The sequence below is a fragment of the Gouania willdenowi genome, chromosome 8 (genome assembly GCF_900634775.1).
Source record: "Gouania willdenowi chromosome 8, fGouWil2.1, whole genome shotgun sequence".
Classification (NCBI taxonomy): domain Eukaryota; kingdom Metazoa; phylum Chordata; class Actinopteri; order Blenniiformes; family Gobiesocidae; genus Gouania; species Gouania willdenowi.
In genome coordinates, this window is record NC_041051.1 from 16,932,793 (window position 1) to 16,943,014 (window position 10,222).

At 40.5% G+C, this 10,222-nt stretch overlaps 2 protein-coding genes across 4 annotated transcripts in view; both read left to right on the forward strand.

Annotated features, from left to right (window-relative positions):
- The window catches only part of cdc42ep4a (CDC42 effector protein (Rho GTPase binding) 4a), a 40,177-nt gene extending 34,385 nt beyond the window's left edge, over window positions 1-5,792 (forward strand). Inside the window, exon 3 of the transcript XR_003674611.1 lies at window positions 5,718-5,792. The gene's annotated coding sequence lies outside the window, so the exon portion shown is untranslated. The remainder of the gene's footprint in view (window positions 1-5,717) is intronic.
- On the forward strand, window positions 1,227-9,957 carry pmp22a (peripheral myelin protein 22a). Of its 3 annotated transcripts, XM_028454728.1 has the most exons (6): window positions 1,227-1,824; window positions 5,718-5,829; window positions 8,571-8,662; window positions 8,797-8,890; window positions 8,980-9,120; window positions 9,281-9,957. In XM_028454728.1, exons 3-6 carry the CDS (start codon window positions 8,585-8,587, stop codon window positions 9,433-9,435), a joined length of 468 nt encoding a protein of 155 aa, XP_028310529.1. In that variant the 5' UTR covers window positions 1,227-1,824; window positions 5,718-5,829; window positions 8,571-8,584; the 3' UTR covers window positions 9,436-9,957. The 3 variants fall into 3 exon arrangements, with proteins under 3 accessions (XP_028310529.1, XP_028310530.1, XP_028310528.1); XM_028454729.1 differs by lacking the exon at window positions 1,227-1,824 and having other exon boundaries at window positions 5,715-5,829; XM_028454727.1 differs by lacking the exons at window positions 1,227-1,824; window positions 5,718-5,829 and adding an exon at window positions 7,651-7,797.
- Window positions 9,958-10,222: the final 265 nt, after the last annotated feature.

Sequence of the window (10,222 nt, forward strand, 5' to 3'; positions counted from 1 at the left end):
TCGATATAGTCCTGTTATTGATCCAGGTTGGAGAGTGGAAGAAGAAAAAAAGGAAGAAAAATATCCAGGGGGAAAAGTTGTTTGGTTCTAGCAGCAGGGCGGCGCCATCGTGAATCGTGCACCGTCACGTGAGTGTTGAGTTCCCAGAACCATTAGCCTTCCTCCTGTACGGTATCTTAAGAAAGTATCTTCATGCTGATATCAGGAGTTTATGAGAAATCTATGTTTATGTATGATTCTTCTGAAATGCAAACAAACACCGAACTAGTCTTTTACTATGGTCTACTGTCGCTGGTCATTTATATACATTAATGTATATAAGTCCCTCCTTCGTCCTATAGACCCTATACAAATGGAAACGATCGCCGAGTGTGCCCAGCCAATAGGCTTCGACTTTGTGTTTTTGAGACTGTCAAACAAAGTGAATGTGGAACTGTGCATGAAAACGAGGCCGCGCGTCACAACAGCAAACAGGTAAATATGATTTTAGCTCTTACCTGACCCATAGACCTATATCAATGTGACCTTATTATGTTCCGCGATGCGTGTGCAGAAAAGTAGAGGTGTGGCTTCTGGTAGATTGGGAGAGGCAGTGGGAGGAAGTGAAGCTGTTCAGGGCGGGACATAGAGACGTTTCTCAGAAACTCCGGATATCAGCTTTAATGGAAGAAGTTCATAGGAAATCATGTCCAGCACTAACTTGCCCCAGCCTCCAAAAAAAGTTGCATTTATTTGTTAAGATTGTATTTGTTTTATTTTCATTTGTTAATCATTGTGCTTATACAACACAAATGTATATAGGATAGTTGTAAATTCACTATCTGTTTTGGACAAAGCTCATATATAGTTGTTATTTTTTGCGGCTGTGCAGATATTACATCGAGGCGATTCAAACGGAATTCTGTCGCAGTTTTTTAATTCTTCATTCCAAACCTGTGAAGACATAATTTCAATGATTCCAGTTAGCATGCTGGTCAGTCTATTGGGATGTGTGAGCTGATGACGTCGTCTCCAACAGGAAGCCAGGGGCTAATGCTTTGCACATGTTTGGGATCACTTGGGTGCTGCAATCTGGAGTGCGTCAGGTCCTATGTCTCTGATTTATTTGGTTCTTTCTTCCAGGGTAGGGACAGTCACACTTTTAAAAGTAGAGAAACAAAGCCCTCACTCCACTCAAGCATATTTTATCGCTTTATCTGATTTAGCCAATAGATTCTCTCAGCTTGGTCATGGTTCACTTTGGAGAGTCAGAATCAAAAACAGGAAAGGTGAGATGGCATGGCATGAGTTATGATTCATGCCATACATGTCCTAACTCACCGCCATGACCTGGATGACTGAGAACTATCACAATCTGCTTCATACTTTCACTTGCATTTTCACTACAGGTGTCCTTATACTCAGAACTATCTCTAAAGAAAGGGTTTTACATGGTGTTGCTAATCCACAACTCTTTATCTGATTGTCAGTTAGTGGCCGAATGTAAACATTTGCCTCTAAACACAATTGATTGCAGTTCGTCCCTGAAGATCGAGCAGCAGAGGGTCAAACATCCTGGAGAGCAGAAATACATCTGTCGAAAGAATTTCCCCATTCATGGACGTTAAACACCCAAACCTGATTAAATGTCTCAAATGAAACAAACTGACATGCCATGAGCACATGTGTACAGGATAGTGTCCAGCATTTTCCAGCTGTGATGACCATGAAAACCCATGGAGACTCATTTTTCCCCTTTCTAAAGCAGATCCTGATAACATCTGAGCAGATTGAAGTCAGCGCATCAGTGTTTCCTCTTGTCTGGGTTCTATAAGTCTTCCTTAGGTGAGTAGAGATTCTTTATTCATCCCGCAGTGCGGAAAATTACTGACATGACAGCTTAATAAAAAGATAACCGAAGGGAGCACACCCGAAAAATAGTGAAATGAAGATTAAATGAAACAATAATAGAAGCTGTACTTAAATAGAAATATAAATAGAAACAAATATAAAAAAAGAATAAAGGATAGATATACTAACAGGCTAACAGACAAGGAGGCGTTCCCTCATGCTTTTAAATTCCCACAATGGAAACAGCATGTCGCAGAGTCCCAGATGGATGCCAAACTGTGCCATCATGAAACCAAAACCTAGTTCTCAAATCTCCCTTTCTTTCCATGTTTGTGATGAGGGTAGATGAAGTAATCCAGAGGCCACTCCTACAGCTGCAGGTGGGGCTCAGAGTTCAGCTCAGAGTGAGGCTGACGCCCATTAAAACAGATCAGCCAAAGATTCCAGTTAAACGCCATGTCTCAAGTCTAAACTTGACTTTTTAGGCATGGTCATGATGAGCAAACAAAATGTGGAAATGAAAATGAAAGTTGCCTGTTTTATTTAAGCTTCTGATAAGCATTAAGTCTCTGTTATTTCCAAAGCATTCTGAGGTCTTTGGACTGGTTAATTGTATTTTCAGTAAATGTTAGAGGAATTCCTGTAAAGCCTCAATGGTTCAACTTTTGGTCAGATGTTTTCCCATAATAAACAAAAGCACTCAGAGCGTAATCCTCCAGCAAGTGCCAAATATCCTCTTTGTTAGATATGGGTAGTTACTGTATCTGGATCAATGATCCTGATCATTCACACTGTAAAGGCGTGGAAGAAATGTATATTTCTATTAATAACAATAGAGTTGGTCGAAATATATCCACAACCCTGTTTTTTGAAAGATTGCGATGAAATGTGCAATCCAGATCCGATGCGGTTAAAACTCGGTGAGGATTAACCAACTCGAGTCATATTTTGTAAAGATCTGTCATGTTTTAACTCATTGAGTGACATTCACATCTATAGACGTGAATTGTGTTTTTCGGCTGGGGTTGCTAGGAGACAGTGTGACGAAGCTCTCCGATGAATATCGAACTTGTATAACGATGTAGTGACCAACTGGTGACATGTAGGTGGCAGCAGCGCACCTTTGGGTGAGAGATCACCAGTAATGGGCAGCGCTCAGAGGGAGAGGAAAGGAGTTTACGAGACAGACACAAAATGGCGCTACGAGAGTTGATGCTGAAGTTCCTAGGAGCTCACAGCAGCGCACACTCGACCTGAGCAGGTGTGGAACTAAGTGAACTATTGAGAGTGAGATGGTGAAATAAAACTATTAAAGGAAATGGGGAAAACGGTGATACTCGGCATGTCTGGGAGGAGGAGGAAGTTGCGTGTGTGGACAATGACGGGGGGAGAGACTTGGAGGATGGCCAAAATGCATTAAGCAAACCATTCAATTGTTAGGCTTGTATCCAGTAGTGAACCCAATTGCAGAGACGGAGACTGAGACTGGTGATGAATGCAATGAAAATGTTTATTTTCAATACTTATTCGTTAGTTGTTTGCAGGTGAAGAGTCTGGATGAGAGCTGACAGAGGCAGGCTGGTGCGTGGAGAGAACAGGGGATCCAGGGCGGGTCTGTGAGCTGACAAAGAGGCAGGTAGTTCACAGAGTTGTCCGTGTGGCTGAGCATCAATTCTGACCCAGATAGCAAAATGATAATAATTTTGCCATCAAAAGCCCTGTCTCAGCGTTGTTTTTGTAGTTTTATAGAAGGAAACCAATGTTGAGGTGTCCCGAAAGCAAAAAAAAACTTGCTTTAAAGTCACTAATAGATTTTTTTCAAAAAAAGCCGTTTTCTCAGCTTTTTGTCACAAACTGGCGATTTGTGTGAAACTTGCCTCTATTCAACTGCTGATTACGGAAGAACGAAACAAGCTAAAAACAAAATAATTTTTTCTGATGAAAGTAGAGAGTCTAATCTTTCAGATGTCAGAATGTCATAGTACAACATATTCTGTGGGTCTTTAAAAATTTGTCAAAATGTGCTAAAACAGCTAACACTGAGTGGGTAGAAATTTTGAAAATGGATGGCACTAGATATTCTTTTTTCCAAATTTGCCAATTTTTTTTTTTTTTTTTTTTTTTTTTTTTAAAGTAATCCAGAATCAGTATATTGATTTGGATCCCCTCTGAAATGTAATGGAATATTTGTTTTTGGTTCAAATGTAGTCAAACTCCATTAAATACTTTTGACATAATTCTGCTAACAGACAAACAAAGGAAATATAGTTTGTTAAAACGTTACATTTTACAGAACAGCCTTCCTGAAATCACACTCACCTGGACCTTGTACCTCCTCACCTCAGTAGAGGAGGGTGTGTTAGTATTAAGTTTCAGCCTCAGCTTTGTTACAATAGCTGGGAGTCTGATTACTGTTTTAGCTGCTTCTGGCTGTTTGCTGGATAATCAGCGTAAACTTTAGAAGGGCAGCTGCTTGTTTCCGTTTCAGGCTTTTTGCCCATGAAAATAGTTGCCAATAAACAAAGTGAGAAATCCTACAGAGAAGAAAGTAATCATGATTACTTTGAAGTGCACTGTAAGACATCGCCCCAATGGATTATAGTAACTCTAAACACTTATAAGGGGGGGTTGAACCTTTCTTGGAATGACTTGTTAAACAACAGCATGTGTGTTGTAGATAATGATCACATGCTTTTAGGAAGAATTGGGATGTTTGTAAAATATCAGCTTTGCTAACATCTTCTTCACTGTGTTCATGTGGGTGGAGCTAGAGGGTATCAATGGCAGCTTCTAGATTAGGATTGGACACATCAGGCAACACCCCAGGTAATAAATTGTGGTCGGCGAGAGAATACAGAGTACAGAGAACTTTTTTTATATTTCCAAACTTCTCTGAAGAAGGTTTTATAGGATAACGGATAAATTGGGAACACATGACAATTTGGCATCATAGGGTAGAAGAACACGGACGTCACTAGGTGTTACATCATGATACGCGGAGAGACACCCCACCCTCTCTTTCTCTCTCTCTGTGTATTTCTATCTCTCTGCCCTCCCTCCAGCTGTGCCTCACCCGTCGGCCCACACTGATCCTGGGCAGCAGCACATACACTCCATTCCTTTGCCTGTTTACAAACACAGACCACAGGAATCCACGCACTGAGCCAAAAACTGCACGGGAAAGGAGTGGGAGCGAGGCCTGGGCCGTGCTCTGACTCCTCACGTGCATGCGCTTGTCTTGAGTCACTGTAGTGAGTTAAGCTCCCACGTTGGCTTACAACTTTATCACTTGTGAGAAAACAGCCAGGGACCACCAACAGCTGTGGGCCGTATAGCTGGCCATCTCGTGTCACTCATCATTGAGTCTTGTGTGCGCTCGGATCTGAGCCGTTCCATCAATGTAGCATGACCCAAACATAGGGCCGCACTCACTCCCTTTGGCAATGGACGAACTCTGTTCTCCTCCACGATATGGGAGTAAAATCTGAGGCCTGTTCCACACACAAACATTCTGGACATACCGCGGGGCCTCAAGAGGGCTGCTGTTCCAATGCTAACACACCCATACACGCTGACAAGGTAGAAAAGCACAAGATGTGGATTTATGTGAGGCTGAATTTACATTTCACAGCTCAGCCATCACTGGGGCATAAATTAGGGCTTTTAATTTGTCACATCATGGGGTCAAAGGTTTACTGATGGCTCTCATAGTGAAATATTGTATGTTCTCAAAGGTTACCATTAGCATTAACTTTGCTAACCCACCTCACTCCCCATAGTGTTTCGATACTGACTCAAGAAAACTTGGCCTCCATTTTTGCTCTTTTTTTTTCAGTGCTTCTGTCAAACTAAGGAAAGAATGTTGATCTGCTGCCTGACACCAACAGGTGCCATGATAGGGAGATGATCCATGTTCTCCACCGCAGCTGTCACCGCTCATCACGCTGGGGCTGATGTGGCTCACGGAAACATCTGATGCAAAGATAAACTGTTGAACTGGTGAGTAGACACGAAAACAAGTTTATTCTCTGTTTAGGAACCAATCTAGATTTGAGGAGTGCTTAGTTTGGGGTTTGCCAACATCTGTCAGCCATAGAACTGATCTAACTGGTTCAAGAGTCTGTGAGTGAGTTTGCATGTTCACTCTCAGGAAATATGGTTTTATTTAGAGTCCTTAGAAGAGACAAGCGGATAAAGAGGGAGATGAAAAGCTTTTGTGCACAGTGACTAGTGGTGGGAGATATAATCAATAGTAATCAATAATCAATTGCATACATTTCCAATAATATAATTGTAGCTGTGGCTAAAATAGTAGCTTACCACCACTAAGTGTGGAGTGAAAGAATAATGCAACGTGAAGCACTTTGAGTATCCAAAGAAAGCTTTATATAAATCCAATGCATTATTATTATTATTATTATTATTATTATTATTATTATTATTATTATTAATAATTAAAATCATCATAATCATCATCATCAATTATTTAACTGTTAAATTACAGGAAATACTGTCGATAGAATGTTAACGTATATTTCTAAAGCCTCATAGTTGAGCTGCTGATTTAGTTTATTATTTGTAATGAACTGTATATAATATATAATTTAGCACAGCCATTTTTGTTTCATGTTAATTTATTGTATTGTATTTTTATAAGCAAGGATGCTGATTCTTTGGCACTTTACCAGGCAGTTCAAACTGAATGGTTTACATTAATTCTCTTCTTATTCAATGAAAGTAAAAAAAAAAATTAAAAAAAAAAAAAAAAAAAAAGATAAATAAATAAAAATAATATTACTTAGTAATTTACAAAATGTTTCAGGTTTTTTCTGTCATTTTTACGTTCTCAATTGATCCAAAATTGATGCTCTAAAGCAGTGGTTCTCAAACTTTTTTGGCTCTAGTACCCCTCTATCTTAATTCTGAATCCAAGTGCCCCCTTTGTTCAACTACAGGTTGCTTAGAAAACTTTTCAAAAACACCTACAGAGCAAAATGATGGAATGAATAAGTGATAACACACATTTTAAAGAATAGCGTGTCTTATTTTAGATACTTTAAGTGCAAAGAAACAGTTTTTTAGTCCAGTGGTTCCCAACCTTTTTTGGGATGGTGACCCTATTTTGATATCAAGAATTTCTGATGACCCCAAAGACATTTTTTTTTTCTAGAACTAGTTTTCATCATGTTTGTTCTCAGATATTTATTTTTAACTGCATTTTAGTTTAACTAGATTTGAAAGTATAGAAATACAGTTAAGATTGTGTGTTTTTTTAAAAATTATGGTAATAAATAAAAAATTCAAAAGTCTATTTTAATTTTTTTGAAAATTCAGGCGACCCCATTTAAACTCCAGGTGACCCCACGTAGAGTCCCGACCCAAAGGTTGAAAAACACTGATTTAGTGGTTGCTGAATATTTTTTATATATTCAGCATATATATATATATATTTTATTTTTTTTAATTTTTTTTTAATTAGTTCCGGTCATTTCACACCTGGGCTGTTTTCCCTCTCTCTCTCTCTCTCTCTCTCTCTCTCTCTCTCTCTCTCTCTCTCTCTCTCTCTCTCTCTCTCTCTCTCTCTAGTACCCCCATAGTGTAGTGCCGACACGGACCCCCATTTGAGAGTTACTGCTTTATAGGGCCTGATTTGGCCCCCGGGCCTTGAGTTGGACACATAAGAATGAATACATTTGATCAGGTTGACCCTATATATCGGTTGGATTGGGGTCCAAATGATGGATTATGGATGGACTGGAGGCGGGGGGAGGGTGGGCGGTTGGTGACGTGCTGCTGGGCGGTGTTCAGGGACATGGGGTGTGTGCAGTGCGCCACATCTGGAATAGTAAACTACGGAGAAAGAGTCCAGGCGCGCACAAGTACGGAGATACTTTGAGCAACTCTTCACTTCTTCAGCTCACCCTTTTCACGGATTCCAACTCTTTTTTTTTCAAACTTTGCCTTCCTGTAAGTTGGACTACAACGTTTTTTTTTTTCTTTGGCTTTTTTTTTTCATTTTCGCTTTTGTTTTTGTTTCAGTCACTTTTCTCTGTTGACTTTTAGTTACTCACACACAGCAGGATTTTCTCCCGCGGACTTCAGACGCGTTTGGATTTGGGACTTTTCTTTCTCTCTCTCTCTCTCTCTCTCTGTGTGCCAAAAATATGCAACGTTTGCAGCTTTAGGTTGAAATGGTCGTGATTCAGTTCAAAAGTGTTTCCATAAAGTTTGGCTGCCATGTGTTTTTCCTCTCACGCAGATGGCTTGAGTTTCCAGCGTGCACAGATTTCTCTCTCTCTCTCCTTCAACGTCGACTCTTGTTTCCCTTCAGCTCAACGCACCATTCTTATTCTCTTTAGAATAAACATTGTGCCTTTCCGGATTTTCTCTGTAATTAACTTGTTGTTGTTTTTTCCCCCCCTGCATTTAACTGTTAAAGTAAAAGTCATTGAGCCGCCTGAGGACATGTGTTTTTGCTTTAGCAGCACTGGCAGACCTTTAAACAAACAAAGACTACATGAGCTCCATCAGGAAGAAATTAGGAGTCTCTTCCTTCTTTTCTTTTTCATGCTCGAATGTAAGAAGACACTTTCACATTGAGGTAAACATTGCGGTTTGCGTAGATGTAATAAAACAGCCCCATCTAGTGGCCGGACGCGCAGATGCAGCAGTGAAAGGTGAAAAGGAGGATAATTCTATGTGAATTGACTTTTTTTCTCCCCTTGTTTCTTTCTGTTTAGATCTGTTTAAAAAAATGCTGCTTATTCTGCTCGGAGTGCTCGTCCTGCACTTAATCATCCTCATTCTTCTCATCGTGTCGACAGCAGCCAGCGTAAGTTCCCGCCTTCTTTCTTTTTTTTTTTGTACTGTTTTCTCTGGGACAAATGTAGGAATGTGGACAGGATGAATGTGTTATAGTAAACGCTGCAGTCCTAACACGTGCTTGTGGCCTGTTGTTTCTCTCAGGCATGGTCTGTTGGTGGAGAGAGGACCACAGATTTGTGGTACAATTGCATGACAAATAATGGCGGTTACCACTGCAAACCGGCTAGCAATGAAGGTTTGTTTGAAATACTGTTAACGGCTGCAAAGTTATTGTCCCTTTTTTTTCATTTAATGTCTGTATTTTTTGTGAATTGTTCCGTCTAGATTGGATCCAGGCGGTACAAGCCCTCATGATCCTCTCCGTGCTCTTCTGCTTCTTCTCCCTCATTGCGTTTGTCTATCAGCTCTTCCGATTGGTCAAGGGCGGACGCTTTTTCTTCACAGCCATATTCCAGATCTTGGCAAGTGAGTATGACTTATTGACTTAATCTCACGTTGACGGGTCACGCCCGCAGAAGAAGCGGGCGTGGTCGTGTGAGATCATCAGCATTGGTTCCAGATCGTTTTTCAGATTCTCTTCACCTTTTTTTTTTTTCTCCTCGTTTTTCTTCCCCCTTTCCGCTAGGCGTGTTCGTGATGTGCGGGGCGATCATCTACACCGTGATGAGTCCGGACGATTGGCGCGTAGAGTTTGGTTACGCTTACATCCTGGCCTGGGTGGCGTTCCCTCTCAGTCTCATTAGTGGCCTCATTTACATTGTCCTGAGGAAGAAGGAATGAAAGAGAGAGCAGACGCACCGAGAGGAGGGGCTGACGAGGAGGCCCTTTATTATGACATCGCACTGTGCCTATACTGCCCACACAGACCATTGACTGACATTCTAACTCTGCAACAAGGGTGCATGTGTCTCAAACACTTGTAAACACTAAAAACCACCAACATCTGACACAGCTGGAGATCCCTTTTTGCTGTAGTTTAGTCTCTGATAGCACATCGCAGACACAATACCTTCACCACACACAAAGCTGAGTCTGGCCACGCCTCTCTGTAACGGGATCGCGTTGCTCCAATGTGTTTATAAATTAGTTGGCATCTCATGGACTTTTGTTGCATCGAGCAGATGACTCCCACAAAACCATCATGTGTGAATCACAGATGAAAGAGCCTGCCAATGCTTCAGTACATATATGTACATAGTGTCTGTGGTTTTTAGACATATTTATAACACTTTGACATTTTACATTGTGTACATAGTGTTTGTCACGTTAACATTGTCATGCTTATATAGAGATTTTGTCTCCAACTTCATGCAGCTGTGCCAAAGAGATGTCGCTTAAAACTGCCAGAGTATCAAAGCTTCTTCTTCTTCTTCTTCTTTTTTTTCATCTGTTGTCGTTGTGTGTTTGTGTTGAATGCTTTTTACCGTTGTGCCTTATTTGATCTTTTGAAGGAGATTAGAAGATTCTCAGAAAATGAAAAAAAAAACACCAAGTGTTAATAAACCCATGAAGTTTATTCTGAGTTATCTTTCTACTTGATATAGCAGATATAATGTTTTGCCTTTTG

Excerpts from the sequence above, each read along its gene's own strand:
- pmp22a (XM_028454728.1), top strand. The coding sequence starts at position 8,585 with ATGCTGCTTATTCTGCTCGGAGTGCTCGTCCTGCACTTAATCATCCTC. Across the intron at positions 8,891-8,979 it reads CAAACCGGCTAGCAATGAAG|ATTGGATCCAGGCGGTACAA; the intron begins GTTTGTTTGAAA and ends TGTTCCGTCTAG. Across the intron at positions 9,121-9,280 it reads CATATTCCAGATCTTGGCAA|GCGTGTTCGTGATGTGCGGG; the intron begins GTGAGTATGACT and ends CCTTTCCGCTAG.